The 17,559-nt window shown below is 41.9% G+C and overlaps 1 protein-coding gene across 1 annotated transcript; it reads left to right on the top strand.

Moving 5' to 3' along the window:
* The first annotated feature begins 3,167 nt into the window (after positions 1–3,167).
* gmnn (geminin DNA replication inhibitor) lies at positions 3,168–17,314 on the top strand. The gene is made up of 7 exons (XM_078241970.1): positions 3,168–3,517; positions 6,440–6,504; positions 11,787–11,891; positions 12,665–12,824; positions 12,934–13,016; positions 13,105–13,215; positions 16,733–17,314. The coding sequence occupies exons 2-7, from the start codon at positions 6,448–6,450 to the stop codon at positions 16,931–16,933; spliced, it is 717 nt and encodes a 238-aa protein (XP_078098096.1). The 5' UTR covers positions 3,168–3,517; positions 6,440–6,447; the 3' UTR covers positions 16,934–17,314.
* Positions 17,315–17,559: the final 245 nt, after the last annotated feature.

Below are 17,559 nucleotides of genomic sequence, written 5' to 3' on the forward strand. Positions count from 1 at the left end.
TTGTAGTTACCAGTAGGGTGTAGAGAAAGATCAGCTTAATGTGTGATGGGACCATTCAAAAGTTTGACAGCAGGGAAGAAGCTGTTCTTGAGTTGAAGTGGGAGGATTAGGCAATGATGGATTTCAACCGTGGAGGATGGGGATAAGGGTTTTTTTAAATCAGAGGGTGTTGGGGGATGAAGGGTTATATAGGGGAGATTTACTTGTGGGAAAACAGTTGGATAGAGTTTTCATGTGAGATTTCTTTTGGGGGGAAGGGGGTTGGTGATGTTGAAGTAAAACTCGTATTTATATCACACCTTTAATACCCCAACTGTTTTGCAGTCGATAAATTACTTTCTGAAAAATCAGTGTACTCTTGGGAACAAAGAGCTTGTTGTATGCGGAATGGTTGAGGACTCTGGGTCTGTACTCGGAGTTTAGAAGGATGAGGGGGGGGATCTTATTGAAACTTACAAGATACTGCGAGGCCTGGATAGAGTGGACGTGGAGGGGATGTTTCCACTAGTAGGAAAAACTAGAACGGGAGGACACAACTTCAAGCTAAAGGGACAATCCTTTAAAACAGAGATGAGGAGGAATTTCTTCAACCAGAGTGGTGAATCTGTGGAACTCTTTGCCGCAGAAGGCTGTGGAGGCCAGGTCACTGAGTGTCTTTAAGACAGAGATAGATAGGTTCTTGATTGATGAGGGAATCAGGGGTTATGGGGAAAAGGCAGGAGAATGGGGATGAGAAAAAAAATCAGCTATGATTGAATGGCGGAGCAGACTCGATGGGCCGAGTGGCCTAATTCTGCTCCTATGTCTTATGGTATGCAATGGAATAAAGAGAGTGGGGAATATGGAGATCAGAGAACTGAGTATGGGATGTGGTAGTAGTAAGGGACTTGAAGAGTCCAGAGTTTTACAGCACAAAAAGGCCTTTCAGCCCATAGTGTCTGTGTCAGCCACCAAACACCTATCTATTCCAATCCCATTTTCCAGCACTTGGTCTGTAGCCTCGTATGCTGTGTTTCAAGTGCTCATCCAAATGTTGAGGGTTTCTGCCTCTACCACTTTTTCGGACAGTGAATTCCAGATTTCCACCACCGTCTGGATGAATTTTCTTCCTCCAATCTCCTGTCCCTTACCTTAAATCTATGCGCCATGGTTATTGACCCCTCTACTGAGGGAGAAAATGTTCTTCCTATCCATGACATTCATAATTGTGAACACCTCGATCAGGATGTGGATGGGGGCCAGTGAACTGAGGGAATGGGTTGTGGTAGTAAGGGTGTAAATGTGGATGAGGGTCAGGCAATTGAGGTTATGGGTGTTGTGGCAGTAAAATGATTGGCGGCAAGGGAATTCAGGGTATTAATGTGGGTAGCGTGTAAGGGAATGGAGGGGTTGGTATGGGTGTGATATAAAGGGGTTGAGGTTACACTGGATGGGATAAGGGAATTGAAGTTAAACATGAGAAAGATAAGGGAATTGAGGCGCAAATGTGAATGGGGGTCAGTTAATGAAGGGGGGGGGCAGGTGATTTAGATACTGTTTCTCGTAACAGTCTTGACAGGTTTTTATCAAGTGCTTGTTCCTGAACCTCACCACCTCTCAAGTGTTAAATATTTTAAAAAAAGGACACAAGTGGATTTGCCATACTAAATTGCCCCTTAGTGTCCAAAGATGTCTACGTCAGATGGATTAGCCATTATATGGGGTTACGGGGAGATACTCTTGTCAGAGAGTGGGTGCAGACCCAATGGACTGAATGGCCTCCTTTTACACTGGAGGGATTCTATGCATTTATAAGTATTGCCTTGCCTTTGACAAGGTACTGCATGGTCGGTTGTTGCATCAGGTTAAATCTCACGGGATCCAGGGTGAGCTATCTAAATGGATACAAAATTGTTTTTTTGACAGAAGCCAGAGGATGGTTGTAGAGGGTTGTTTTTCAAACTAGAGGCCTGTGACCAGCGGTGTGCCTCGGGGATCAGTGCTGGGTCCACTGTTATTTGTTATTTATATTAATGATTTGGATGAGAATATAGGAGGCATGGTTCGTAAGTTTGCAGATGACACCAAGATTGGTGGCATAGTGGACAGTGAAGAAAGTTATCTCCGATTGCAACGCGATCTTGATCAATTGGGCCAGTGGGCTGACGAATGGCAGATGGAGTTTAATTTAGACAAATGCGAGGTGATGCATTTTGGTAGATTGAACCAGGGCAGGAGTTACTCAGTTAACGGTAGGGTGTTGGGGAGAGTTACAGAACAAAGAGATCTAGGAGTACATGTTCATAGCTCCTTGAAAGTGGAGCCACAGGTGGACAGAGTGGTGAAGAAGGCATTCGGCATGCTTGGTTTCATTGGTCAGAACATTGAATACAGGAGTTGGGACGTCTTGTTAAAGTTGTACAAGACATTGGTAAGGCCACACTTGGAATAAAACTAGGAAGAGTGCAGAAAAGATTTACTAGGGTGCGACCGGGACTTGACAGTTTGAGTTTTAAGAAGAGGCTGGATAGACTGGGACTTTTTTCTCTGGAGCGTAGGAGGCTGAGGGGTGATCTTACAGAGGTCTATAAAATAATGAGGGGCACAGATCAGCTAGTCAATATCTTTTCACAAAGGTAGGGGTGTCTAAAACTAGAGGGCATAGGTTTAAGGTGAGAGATACAAAAGTGTCCAGAGGGGCAATTTTTTCACACAGAGGGTGGTGAGTGTCTGGAACAAGCTGCCAGAGGTAGTAGTAGAGGCAGATACAATTTTGTCTTTTAAAAAGCATTTAGACAGATACATGGGTAAGATGGGTATGATAGAGGGATATGGGCCAAATGCGGGCAATTCGGATTAGCTTAGGGGTTTAAAAAAAAAGGGTGGCATGGACAAGTTGGGCCGAAGGGCCTGTTTCCATGCTGTAAATCTCTATGACTCTATTGCTGGCAGGGTCACCATTGATTGCTCACAACAAACTTGCATTTAAAAGGACGGGGGGGGGGAGGTGGTCAAGATATGCATATGAGAGAGAAGGGAATAGAGGAGAGTGGTGCTGCTGAGAGTTAGGTGAAGAAGGATGTGATGAAGCCGACTGCAGCTCACAGAATGGACTGATTCTGCGCAGTGCGTTCTGCGCGAGGGGGCGGGGCCGCTGTCACGTGACCGCGAGGCTCCCGTCAATCGTCGCCAACGAATTAATTTTTTTAAAAATCGCTCAATTGCGCGATAAATTTTTAGGATGTTTTTCCCCAAAAGATATATATTTAAATAAATAAACGTTTCTTGCGTTGTGTCGTGGACTTGCCTCGCCCACAATGCCTTTCGCGCGCTGACCGCCCACTGTCACGTGACCCGGGGATTATTTTAACCTCGAGCCAAAGGCGGCAAAAAAAAATTACCCGGAGGCAGAGAGCGCGAGCGGGGCTGTGTGGCGGTTAGAGCCTTGGCCCAGGGAGCGGGGCGAGGAGGGTCTGTGCCCGCCTTATCACCATCATTCCCCCCCCTCACCCGGGGAGGGGGACAGAGAGACCGGGCGGTGAGTCATCGGCGGCTGCTCCTTCAGCGTTGTTATTGTATAAATGGAAGGCTGTGAGGGGACCCCATGTGTGTGGGTGTGGGATAGTTACCCCGGGGTGGGGTCGGTAGGGGGAAATCCCCCCTTCCTCCTCCCGCTCCGAGGGTCCCTGGATCGAAGTCTGCCCATTACCGGACCCCCCCTCTCATTTTTTTTTCTGGGGGCTTTCCTGAAGCCGTAGCAGCGGCGGTATTGCCTCATCCTGGCGGGATAGGGGAGGTGGGGGTACCTGTTAGTCAGCCCGGTGCCACCTCATGGTCTGGGAGCTGTGGGAAGGGGTGGTAATCTCCACCTGAGCGCTCTGGGGATGATGGACAATAACGGATCATGTCCGCACAAACCTACTCCCCCATTCTCCCTCCCGTATATGTGGCTTCTTTACTGACTCTGCTGTTGATGCCTTGTGTCCCCACTTTTAAAAAAAAAATGTTTATTAGTGTCATAAGTAGGCTTACATTAACACTGCAATGCAGTTGCTGTGAAAATCCCCTAGTCGCCACACTCCGGTGCCTGTTCGGGTACACCGAGGGAGAATTTAGGATAGCTAATGTGTCTAACCAGCTCGTCTCTTGGACTGTGGGAGGAAACTGGAGCACCTGGAGGAAACCCACGCAGACACAAGGAGAACGTGCCGACTCCACACAGGCAGTGACCCAAGCTGGGAATCGAACCCAGGCCCCTGGCACTACTCGGCAGCAGTGATGACCACTATGCTGCCTATTGAACACCCCACCTATCCTTGCCAGCTGGATGTGAGTGGGCACCTTACAAAAAGGCTCATGTCTGCATCTTAAGTCATGCCACTTGTGCTCACCGAGCCTCTAATCAAAGGTGGTGTCTTGTCGTCTTGCTGAGAATTGTCCAGCATTCTTGTTTGCCAATAATGAATCTTAAATAACATTTGATTTACATGAAGGGTTTTATCTGAGGAACAAATGCTTTGCATGTTTAGTTTTCTTTCGGACTGCACAGAAAACCATCCTGCCAATGGATCTGGCCGGGTGGTAGGCAGATGCTGGAACAAGATGGGTTGTAAAATTCTCTGTTCTCTTTGGTAGCTAAGCTTTTTGGTCAACCCTTGTGCATTATGTCCACTTGATATTTAATATTTAAAAATATGCTGATTTTTGGCATGCCACCAATGTACAACCTTGGTCTGCTGTCTTTTTTTCTAAAAAAAACCTGATCTGCCTTTCTGAATTTTCATCCTTAGCAAGGTGAAGGTTAGTACTGTGAAATGGAATATCTTCAACCCTGCCTAATAAGAACAGACAGCAGTGTGATGTGGGGGACAAAGCTGCTGCTATTTTCACTCAACAATATGCTGTCCAGCACTTAATTTCTATGACCCATGTCAGCCATTCTACTAAGCTCTGTGAAAAAACTGAGTAATTAGTGTCAAATTGCAGTACACTAGATCTGTGCTTCAGTTATTGCCACCTGGTATGAGATTGCCTGTGACAATTTTGCGATCCTTCCATTCATTAGCCTGGGCTGAGTTCAAACTCCAGTTCTAAGCAGTGAACTGGTGGTGTTCCAACCCACTGCTGTCTCTTTAACATGGTGCATTGAACATCAGACCTGAAGGATGATGGCAAAGTGCTTGAAATGAATGGGCAATTCTCAACTCCAAATCTTTGTTGTTTTGTAAAACCTGTTCCCCACCAATGAAGAGCCCATACAATGTGCATCAGCATAACCTTGCAACAAGCTAATGCAAATATGATAAGCACACCTCCTTTACCTGGCTCCTTTATTGTGTCTCCTGCAATGGTGAAAAGTTCTAACTGACCCTGCTAATGTGACTGATAGTTCTTCAGAAATCTTTCAGTTTTGGAAAGCTTGCTCCCATTTTTGTAATCATTGCAGTTTTTATTATGTACTGTTCTCAATTTGTCTAAAATTTTGCCATGAAATAAAAGGGTTGAATTAAAGTTCCCTCTGCTAGTTAGCTAGAAAATTGTTTATAACGTGAGGAAACCAATTGACGTACGCTTTAAGATTATGGACAAACTTGAAGGATTATTCTAATACAGGATGACAAAGCCTTATTTTTAACAAGAGGAATCAGGAGCTCTTAATTTCATTTAAATAAATCTTAAACCCTGGACTTCTCAAATGTAGTCATTTCTGGGTTTCTCTTTGGATCAGAAATCTTAAAGGTGCTAACCCTGGCTTAGTTAGAATTTTTGCCTCTGGGTCAGAAGTTGTCACTTCAAACTTCTCTTCAGAGAGCACAAAAAATCAAGGCTGACAGATGGAATACTGCACTGTCAGAGGTGCCAGCGTTTGGATGTGGTGTTAAACTGAGGTGTTTGTAAAAGACCTCACTGCACCATTTAAGGAAGAGCAGGGGAGTTACCTTCAGTATCATGGCCAATATTTATCCCTCACCATTAAAGAGATTATTTGGCCATTGTCACAATGTTTGTGAGGATCATGTCTAGAAACTAACCCCTCCTCCCTTACATGTGGGTCATTTACTGACTGTCCTTGATCCATTGTGCTCCAGTAACTATACTTTAAAAAGGCATTTTGTGGTCATGAAACATGTTTTATAAATGCATTTTTTTGTCTGTTATTTTGATGTTACTGAACCTTAGTGTTGAAATGTATTGTTTTTGTTTGGCCTCCTCTACCCCAACTTGTCTTGCTCCTAATAGAGAGTGGGTATTGTTCTGGTATCTGAGGCTGAATGTAAAAGTACTTTGGCATCTGACTGGAAATGCGCCAATAAAATAGAACTTTTGTCAAGGGGGTAGGGGATAAGATTTTTTTTAATATGGAAGGAAAAGGCATTTGGAACCTTTCCTAGACTGTTTAAAGTTGCTGCATTTGATTGACTTGTTTCTTCTCCTTCCTCTCCCCCACTACTCCCCTCAGTTCTAACAATGACCACCAATACAAAGCACAGATTTGATGCCAATAAACCTACACCAACCATAAAGGTAAGTCCAGAATTCTTAAGGATTTGGGTAGATTAAATACAAGGCATAATGAAGATGGTAACTTATCAGCTTCTGAATAGCAAACCCAGGTTCCATTTATACTAGTAATGAGCCCTATCTCAATTCATCTGAAAAGTTGCCCTAGTTAAATTTAGATCTTACAATAAAGGGCTGAAATTAAATGCAACCTCTTCAAAAGTCAACCTAGCATAACATGTACAAGACTTAGAAAATATGTACTACTTCAAGGTTATTGTACTCCAGGTACTGTTTTATAAGTGATGGGTTAACTGCTGAAACAGCATTTGTTGGCATATATTCACCTTGGGAGAAATAACTAATCTGTATAGTTTAATCTTTAATGATGTCTACAACCTATTGTGTAGCACTTTCCCACGCTTAGTAAGGTGTGTCCACCACAGGAGTAATAATCTGCAGTGAAATAGCTTTACCGTGGGAATTCTGTTGCTACACGTACACAGTACAGTATAAATTATTTTCCCACGCTTGCAGTGTAATGCATGAATACAACTTGCATCAATCCTAATCATGCCTTTAATCTACCTTTGTTAGCTGGTTTTTATGGTGGAAGTTTAATTAATCATTAGGGAAGATGAATGGATTCCAACTTCAATAAATAAAGGCCATTTGTACTAGGGTCAGGTAAAGTGATAAACTCCGTGCTGCAGCCCAGAACACACTAGCTCGGTAGACTCTCTTCAACTGTCTTGTATCTCAGATGAGTAAAATCAAATTTGTATTCCGTTGATCTGAAGGTAATACAAGTTGCATTAAGTGTAGGTAGTTGAGTGGAGGGTTCTTATTCCTATAGAATTTTATTGGTGGCGCAGTGGTTAGCACTGCTGCCTCACAGGACAAAGGACTCTGGTTCGATTCCTGGCTTGGGTCACTGTCTGTGTGGAGTCTGCACATTCTCCCCATGTCTGCATGGGTTTCCACTGGGTGCTCCAGTTTCCCCTCAATCAGAAAGATATTCTGGTTAGGTGCATTGGCCATACTAAATTCTCCCTCAGTGTACTCCAACAGGCACCGGAGTGTGGCAACTAGGAGATTTTCACAGTAACTTCATTGCAGTGTTAATGTAAGCCTACTTGTGACAGTAATAACTAAGTTTAAATTAAGTTAAAGTTAATTTTAAAACCATTGGTGCTGTGACTGGTTTGTGATTCTACTTGTCAGTTGTCTCTGTTAGTTCAAATGTTCATGATTATTGTTATTTATAGCAATCTTCCTTGCCACAGACCAAAATTGTCTAGTTGAAGGAATTGGATTTATATTTAAGTTGTAAAATTATAAGGGAGAAAATGTTAGAAGGATGAGATGGGGGTGGGAGGAAGCTCATGTGGAGCAAATACAGAGCATAGACCTGATGGGCCTAATGGGCTATAAATGCAATGTATGATTCTGTAGAGGGAGCCCAATGCCCACTATGTTGTGGTGCACTTTAGGTTTAAATCCACCTGAATCACTGCAGTTTCCATTTGTTGTTTATAAATTTATGGTGTAAGTAGTGGTGCAGTTCATATAAAGTTTTATGACAGGATTTGATTTATCCTATTTGCTTGCAGAATAATTTGAATGTACTTTTACTGAAAAGTTAGTTTAATATTTGAAAACTTTCATGTGTTGAGCAGGGCATTTGGATCTCGCTGTAATACTATCTACCAAAGGCTGTACCCAGAGCCTGTATCATGGATGAATGTTAAAAATAAATTTAGAGCATAAGAAATAGGAACAGGCCATTCAGCCAATCCAGCCTGCCCACCATTTAATAAAATCATGGCTGACCTGATTGTGGTCATAACTCTACTTTCCTGTCTGTCCCCATAACCCTTGAATCTGTTGCCAGTCAAAAATCTGTCTAATGTGGTCTTGAATATATTCAATAAACCAGCTTCTACCATTCTCTGGAGAGAATTCCAAAGACTAACAATCTTTTGCAAAGAAATTCCTCATTTTCATCTTTAAATGGTGCCTGAGAGTTCTGGATTTTCCCTCTGGAGGTGAAACAACATCTCGGCATCTACCCTGTTAAATCCCATCTGAATCTTGTATGTTTCAGTAAGATGAGTTTCTTTCAAACGTGAAATGTATACCAAGGTCCTCATTTAAAGAGATTTTATTGTTGTATTCCAAATAATTCCAGCATTAATTATTTGAACAACCTGATGCCAGTGAGGTGAGAAAAGAAAAGAGCAATAGAAGGAAAGTGCAAAAAGAAATGAGGGGAGAGACGAGATATATTATAAGTGAGTTTTGGATAGTAATCTAAAGTCGATCTTCTCGTGAGATCTCTACCAATCTGCCAAACCTTTTACATGGGCGTTTCCTGACTCTTGATTCCTTTCATTTCGTTCTTTAACTTCTATGCTATGGCTGAACCAGAGCTCTGTGACTCGAATGCTTGAGCCAGGGTCCCTTCTGTGCTGTAGTTGGCTTCTAATCTCATTTTGAGAGTAAAGGTCATAAATCTTTTTTAAGGAGATTTCTCTCAGTACTCAGCAAAAATATATTCCAGTGAAAAAGGAATGTAAGAAAAGGGATAACCAGCCATGGATAACTATGGAAATAAAGGAGAGTATCAAATTAAAAACCAATGCATACAGAGTGGCCAAAATTAGTAGGGAACTAGAAGATTGGGAAGGCTTTAAAAAAACAACACAGAACTACTAAGAAAGCAATAAAGAAAGGAAAGATAGATTATGAAAGTAAACTAGCACAAAATATAAAAACTGATAGTAAAAGTTTTTACAAATATATAAAACTGAAAAGAGTGGCTAAAGTAAATGTTGATCCCTTAGAAGATAAGGGGGATTTAAGAATAGGAAACGAGGAAATGGTCGAGGCCTTAAACAAGTTTTTTGTGTCGGGCTTCACGGTGGAGGACACAAATAGCATACCAATAATTGACGGTCATGGGACTGTAGGGGGTGAGGACCTTAAAACGATCACTATTACTAAAGAGGTAGTGCTGGGTAGGCTAATGGGACTAAAGGCAGACAAGTCCCCTGGTCTGGATGGAATGCATCTCAGGGTACTAAAAGAAACGGCAGAAGTAATAGCAAATGCATTAGTTGTAATTTATCAAAATTCACTGGACTCTGGGGAGGTGCCAGCTGATTGGAAAACAGCTAATGTAACGCCACTATTTAAAAAAGGAGGTAGACAAAAGGCAGGTAACTACAGGCCGGTTAGCTTAACATCCATAGTTGGGAAAATGCTGGAATCTATCATTAAGGAAGAAATAGCAGGATACCTGGAAAAGAATGGTTAAATCAAGCAGACGCAGCATGGATTCATGAAGGGCAAGTCATGTTTGACTAATTTACTGGAATTTTTTGAGGATATAACGAGTGCGGTTGACAGAGGGGAACCGGTGGATGTGGTGTATTTAGATTTCCAGAAGGCATTTGATAAGGTGCCTCACAAAAGGCTGCTGCGTAAGATAAAGGTACACGGAGTTGGGGGTAAAGTGTTAGCGTGGAGAGGATCGGCTATCTAACAGAAAGCAGAGTCGGAATAAATGGGTGCTTTTCCGGTTGGCAATCAGTGACTAGTGGCGTGCTGCAGGGATCGGTGCTGGGGCCTCAACTATTTACCATATACATAGACGATCTGGAGGAGGGGACCGAGTGTAGGGTAACAAAGTTTGCGGGTGACACAAAAATGAGTGGGAAAGCAAATTGCGTGGAGGACACGGAGTCTGCAGAGAGATTTGGATAGGCTAAGTGAGTGGGCAAGGATCTGGCAGATGGAGTATAACGTTGGTAAGTGTGAGGTTATCCACTTTGGAAGGGATAATAGTAAAATGGACTATTATTTAAACGGTGAAAAATTACAACATGCTACTGTGCAGAGAGACCTGGGGGTCCTTGTGCATGAATCACAAAAACTCAAGTTTGCAGGTGCAGCAGGTGATCAAGAAGATAAATGGAATGTTGGCCTTTATTGCGAGAGGGATGGAGTATAAAAGCATGGAGGTCATGCTGCAACTGTACGGGGTACTGGTGAGACCGCACCTAGAGTACTGTGTACAATTTTGGTCCCCTTATTTAAGAAAGGATATATTAGCTTTGGAGGGGGTACAGAGAAGGTTCACCAGGTTGATTCCGGAGATCGGGGGTTAGCTTATGAGGAGAGATTGAGTAGACTAGGCCTGTACTCATTGGAGTTTAGAAGGTTGAGGGGAGATCTTGGAGATATATAAGATAATGAAGGGGTTAGACGGGTAGAAGCAGCGAGGTTATTTCCACTTACAATGGAAACAAGAACTAGGGGCATAGCTTCAAAATATGGGGGAGTCAATTTAGAATAGAGTTGAGGAGGAACTTCTTCCAGAGGGTAGTGAATCTTTGAAATTCTCTGCCCAATGCAGCAGTCGAGGCTACCTCGTTAAATGTGTTTAAGTCACAGATAGATTTTTAACCATTAAGGGAATTAAGAGTTATGGGGAGCGGGTGGGTAAGTGGAACTGAACCCACTATCAGATCAGCCATGATCTTATTGAATGGTGGAGCAGGCTTGAGGGGCTAGATGGCCTACTCCTGCTCCTATTTCTTATGTTCTTAAATATGATAATGAATAAATCCAATAGGGCATTCAGAATAAGCTACCTTCTGTGAGCAGTAAAAATATTAATCGTGCCATCACAAGGAGTAGCTGAGGCAAATAGAATAGACCCATGTAAGGAGAAGCTGGATAACAGCCAAAGGGAGAAATAAATAGGAATATAAAGATAGGGTTAGATGGGAGGAGGTTCATGTGTGACATAAATGCCAGCATAGACCATTTGGCCCGATGTGCTGATATCTGAAAGTAAAGCACCAGTCCTACTATAGCTGTTTTTTATCATCTGTTTATGGGATCTTGTGTCTACAAATTGGCAGTACCATTCATTTACAAAAAGGCTCTGCAGCACTTCCTGAGATGTGAACAGTTCCCAAAAGATGCAAGTTTACTTTATCTTGTTGAAATGTTAAGTAACTTTAGCAGAAATTAGATGGAGTTTTGAGTGCCTGTTTTCTGTTTCCTTGGATTAGGAAGTGGACATTTATGAATGTGAGGCAGCGGCACCAAAACTACTTATCTGTATTGATCATTGAAGCTTGCCAGTGTCTGGCTAGAAGTGGGAGAAATTTTACAAACTTGATTTTATTGATCTGAGCCCTGCAAAAATTGACTTCTGTATTCAAAAGGTGTGCAATTTTTGAGTTAAAATGTTAGTAACATTTCCATTTCCTCCCTTTTCATCTCCGTTTTAGAGTTTATTTACTAGTGGAGCTACAAGTAGCACCAAGTTGAGACGAACTTTACAAGTGATTCAGCCACTTGCTACTTCAGATCAACTTGTTGGCAGGCCAAATGAGGTATGTAATATATTTCACCACTTGATGGTTCAGCTTTAGCCAATTAACTAATGGGTTGGCTTTAGGAGTTGATGTAATCAAGAGCATTTAAGAAAAAAATTTAATTGAAGCAGAACCATTGGAATTCAAAACCTTCAATCACCCATGTTTGTTTTTGGGTTGCCCACGTTGAAAGGTGTGGTGCACAAACCTGATTGCAATTTGGTTTGCATTGTGCATAAAGATAAAATGTCACTTTTTTACAACCCATTAACACATTTTTATTTTTAAATTCCTTACCAATTTTGTCCGCTCTTTCTTTGGAGGCATTGATTCATGCTAGCTATGCCTCCACCATGTCAACGGCTTTCCAGTAATCTATCTGAAGGATGAGTGTAGATAGCTACAGTAATAATTCAATCTTGAACGGTGTCTGAGGCTACTTTTATCTTCTTCCAGCACTCAGAAGTGCGCTTTCACCAGGGATTGTTGGAGAGGGAACTGTTTAGCAAGTGTTGGCTGTTGAAATATGTGACTAGTGTTAACATTGAAGCTCTACTTGTTGGGACATTATTTCTGAGAAGTGCAAAAATTAATTGGGTCATTAGTGTCTTTTTACTAGAAAGTTTTACCCTGCTTTAAAAATACTGAATGTATATTTGTTAATCACATACTCTGTGTAAAGAGAAAAACTGATTATTTTGACCTCTATCCCAAATATTTAAGTGGTGAAAATGCATTTTGTATTTATGGTAAAAGTGTCAGATACACTATTATGATTTGCATTCTTACAGTTCTGCAAGCAGTCTCCCAAAAGAAAACACTGGAACGATGATCAACCAAAGAACTGCAAGAAATCACGTGCACAGATTGCTCAAGACAGCACAGAATGTAGCAATGAGAATTCTGAAAGTCAAGCCATGACAAAAGAAGCTTATCAACTTCTAGTTAAAGGCAAGTACTGTTTTTAACAGACATGGAAAATTCAAACTTTTTGATAAATTTAAACTTTGCATAGTAAACAAAATTCTCATTTAACTCTGAGGTCTGATAATCTTTATAGCTAATCCAGGTTCCATGTATTGGAAGGAGTTGGCAGAAGAGCGAAGGAAAGCCCTGTTCAAGGTTCTACAAGAAAATGAGAGAGTAGGCACTCTAAATTACTATGTGGTCAGTCATTTCAAATTAACAAAATTTGGTTTGAAATGTGACCTTTTTAAATTTTTTCCTCCAGTTACACAAAGAAATTGAACATAAAGATGAAGATATTTTGAAGTTGCAGAAAGAGAACCAAGAACTTGCAGAGTTAGCAGAGCATGTGCAGTACATGGCTGACCTGATTGAGGTGAGAAGACTCCCTGCATGGGGAAGATAGTCTGTGACTAAAAATGTTCACAATTCACTGCCGAGAAGTTGTAACTTGTTTTGAAGTCCTTTCAACTTCCAACATGAAGTTCATCTGTAAGCATGGCCATAATTGAGATCGAACTTGTAACTGCTGAACTAATTTATCTCTGACTTGTGTTTAAAGTATATTTTGATATGTTGTGTTGAACATCAACAGCTATAGTTGTCAATTTCATTCTATGTGAAGACTTTTTTATGAAGCAGTGGATACTTCCATTTCATGCTCCCTAATGATCAAAGTAAGTACAAGGTCAAATACAGTTTAGCTCAGTTGGCTGGACAGCTGGTTAGTGATGCCAGCAGTGTAGGTTCAATTCCTGTACCAGCTGAGATGATTCCTGAAAGCCCACCTTCTCTGGCTTGATGTGGTGATCCTCGGGTTAAAATACCACCAGTCAGCTCTCCACTTCAAAGGGGAGAGCAGCCTATGGTCGTCTGAGACTATGGTGACTCTACCTTTTTATAGCAAAATACACAGTGCTCTCTTCTGCATGAGGTGACATTTTTCCACTTGCCACAATAGTAACTCTGTGGCCTCCGGGATCAATAAAAGAAGCACTTGCGTTAAAACACTCATCGTAGTTACTGGTAGGATTTCATCATCACAAGGACTGATGATCACTATCAATACAGCATGAACAAATGCATCTAAAGTAGGTGGACTGGTGAAGAGTTCAGTAGGATTTTTCTTGTACTGTGTGTTTTTAACCAAGTGTTGCACACCCAGCCTGGTACCTATGCCATTCAGGACTTGGTAAGAAGTTTAACAACACCAGGTTAAAGTCCAACAGGTTTATTTGGTAGCAAAAGCCACACAAGCTTTCGAAGCTCTAAGCCCCTTCTTCAGGTGAGTGGGAATTCTGTTCACAAACAGAGCTTATAAAGACACAGACTCAATTTACATGAATAATGGTTGGAATGCGAATACTTACAACTAATCCAGTCTTTAAGAAACAAAACAATGGGAGTGGAGAGAGCATCAAGACAGGCTAAAAAGATGTGTATTGTCTCCAGACAAGACAGCCAGTGAAACTCTGCAGGTCCACGCAACTGTGGGAGTTACAAATAGTGTGACATGAACCCAATATCCCGGTTGAGGCCGTCCTTGTGTGTGCGGAACTTGGCTATCAGTTTCTGCTCAGCGACTCGCACACACAAGGACGGCCTCAACCGGGATATTGGGTTCATGTCACACTATTTGTAACTCCCACAGTTGCGTGGACCTGCAGAGTTTCACTGGCTGTCTTGTCTGGAGACAATACACATCTTTTTAGCCTGTCTTGATGCTCTCTCCACTCCCATTGTTTTGTTTCTTAAAGACTGGATTAGTTGTAAGTATTCGCATTCCAACCATTATTCATGTAAATTGAGTCTGTGTCTTTATAAGCTCTGTTTGTGAACAGAATTCCCACTCACCTGAAGAAGGGGCTTAGAGCTTCGAAAGCTTGTGTGGCTTTTGCTACCAAATAAACCTGTTGGACTTTAACCTGGTGTTGTTAAACTTCTTACTGTGTTTACCCCAGTCCAACGCCGGCATCTCCACATCATTCAGGACTTGGCCAGTCCAATCATTAGTGGATGTTTGAAGTACATGCCTCGGGTGCATTTTGGCTGCTTGCGGCCTTGGTGCTTCATCAACCAAGGGGAGGGTGCTGGGTGGTGGTCAGGAGGTTTCCTTGCCCATGTTTCTTTGAGACTTATTGGGTCATAGAATCCCGACAGTGCAAAAGGAGGCCATTTGGCCCATCGAGCCCGCACTGCTGACAATCCCACCCAGGCCCTATCCCTTGCGTATTTACTCTGCTAGTCACCCTGATGATAAGGGGCAATTTTGCATGGCCAATCAACCTAACTCGCACATCTTTGGAGTGTGGGAGGAAACCAGAGTGCCTGGAGGAAACCCACCCAGACATGGGGAGAATGTGCAAACTCTACACAGTGATCCGAGGCTAGAATTGAATCCAGGTCCCTGGCACTGAAGCAGCAGTGCTAACCAATATGCTGACCTAAAGGGCTTGTCCAGGATTGACCCATGGCTATTCCTTCCCCAGTACCATACAATACTGTGGGTTTGTCCTGCTGATGGGAAAAGACATAATTGGGGATGGTCGGTTGAAAATTGACAGTGATTCTCTCAATCAGACTATGTTGTTTGATTACTCACAGCTTCTCAATTTTAGCACAAGGTCTCCAAATATTAACCAAGACTTTGCAGGTTAGACTGATTTCTCTGGATCTGATGGTGGCTTGTTGTGCAAGTTCAGAGTCAATCACAAGAGTCTAATATAGGTCAGACTGGATAAGAATTGCAGATTTCCTTGCCTAAAGAACAAGATGTACCAGATGGGTTTTTATACTAATATGATAGATTTGTGGCCACTATTATTTGTATTGGCTTATTTTACTAACTGAATTGAATCCCAACTGCTGTGATGGGATTTAAACATTTCATCCAGGCCATTAGAATACTGGTCCAGTAACACATTGATGGCATACTCTCCCCTTGCCTGGATCAGTGCAGCTCCAATAATTAACACCATCCAGGACAAAGCAACCCACTTGAATGGCACCCCATCCACTATCTTAAATACCCATTCCACCAAAGCACAGCAGAAACTCTGAACCGTCTGCAAGATGCACTGCAGCAGCTCTCCAAGGCTCCTTGAACAACACCTTCTGAACCTGAGACTTCTACCACCTAGAAGAACGAGGGCAACAGATGCATGGAACCACCACCTGCAAGTTCCCCTCTGATCTCCACACTACCGTGACTTGTAGCTGTTTTGGTGCTTGGTCAAAATCCTGAAACTTGCTTCCTAACAACACGAGTGTTATCCACTACACCTACGTGGACTGCAGCAGTTCAAGAAGACAGCTCAACAGTATCTAGTCAATGCACCCAAATCCTATGAATGGAAAAAAGACCACCCTGCTACTGTACCTGTGCTGGTATTTGTTTTGGTTTGGCATCCTATAGCTAATTGCAGATTTGTGTACAGTTGACTTTATAACTACAGTAAACTTCATAACTGGAATTTCTGATGGTCCCCCTGATACACATCTCACTTTACCAACTGGGGAAGTAATTCTAAAGTTGTCTGGAACTGTGACCTGTATACTACTGTATTTTATACTTTAATTTGTTTTAATATATTGAAAGTTTATACTACAAGTACTGTGCTGCATTCCATTGGCAAATGGAGCTCCATTAACCGGCACCACCCATTCTCTATGCATACCAGATAGTATAAATTTTATTGTGTTGAGTAAATGCACAATTTTGTGCAATTGCTTTGGAATGTCGCTACTCATGCTAGCGTTAACTACATCCTGGTTATTTGTCAGCAAGTTTCTGTAACTAAATCTCAATGGCCCACTATTTAAGTGAAACTGCAAATGGAGGAAAAGAATGCCCATTTGTTCCAGCTGACTTTTTTTCTCTTTAATTTTAACAGAAGCTAAGCGCACAGAGTGCTGATGAGTTGAATGCAGAGTCAGAACAGGAAGCTGAGCCGGATCAGGGAGCTGAGTCTAAGGTGACCACAGAAGCTACAGACGATGATCAGGGAGCTGAGTCTGAGGTGACTGCAGAAGCTACAGAAGAAGAATCTCTTGATGAGAGTTCTGAGATAGGGTCTGAGAAGGAAGAAGTTTAGGTGCATTATATTCTAGACTGCTTAATAAAAAGCTGCTGACACCAAAGGGGAGGGAGACTTATTTCCCCTGCATAGTTTTTTTTTGAAAGAACTTCAGTACTGCAACAATGACTGCCAGTTGTATGAACTGCCATCCTTATCATCACTAGTTAAGGGTCTTATGTAAATTTTTTCCATGCACAAGTTGAAATTGCTTTGTTAAAAATATTCCTTTTTATGTAAGGAACTGTAATGGGTAGCCAATAAACTTGATGGACAAGATTACTAAATCTGTCCTTGGTATGTAAATGCATTCCAGGAAAATGTACATTTAAGAATATATGCTTTTAGTTGACATTTTAGTTGATCCATCATTTTGTGTAATAAATTTTTGTAAAGTTCTTTCTCTTCATTTTGGTGATCCCTATTAAATGTTTATCTACTGGGCAGACTTGCTACATACCACGCAATATGATCATTGGTTCTCTAGTTAAATGGAAACCTTTAGGCCAGTTATGTTCTCGGCTTCATACAATTCATTTGAAGAAATGCCTCTGTTCAGAGGAGTAAATCTGGTGAACCAATTGCAGTGATGTTCTGACATAACCATACTCAGCAAGGTGTGCTGAAAAGGAAATTGGGATAAA

This window comes from Mustelus asterias, chromosome 2 (assembly GCF_964213995.1).
Source record: "Mustelus asterias chromosome 2, sMusAst1.hap1.1, whole genome shotgun sequence".
Lineage (NCBI taxonomy): Eukaryota > Metazoa > Chordata > Chondrichthyes > Carcharhiniformes > Triakidae > Mustelus > Mustelus asterias.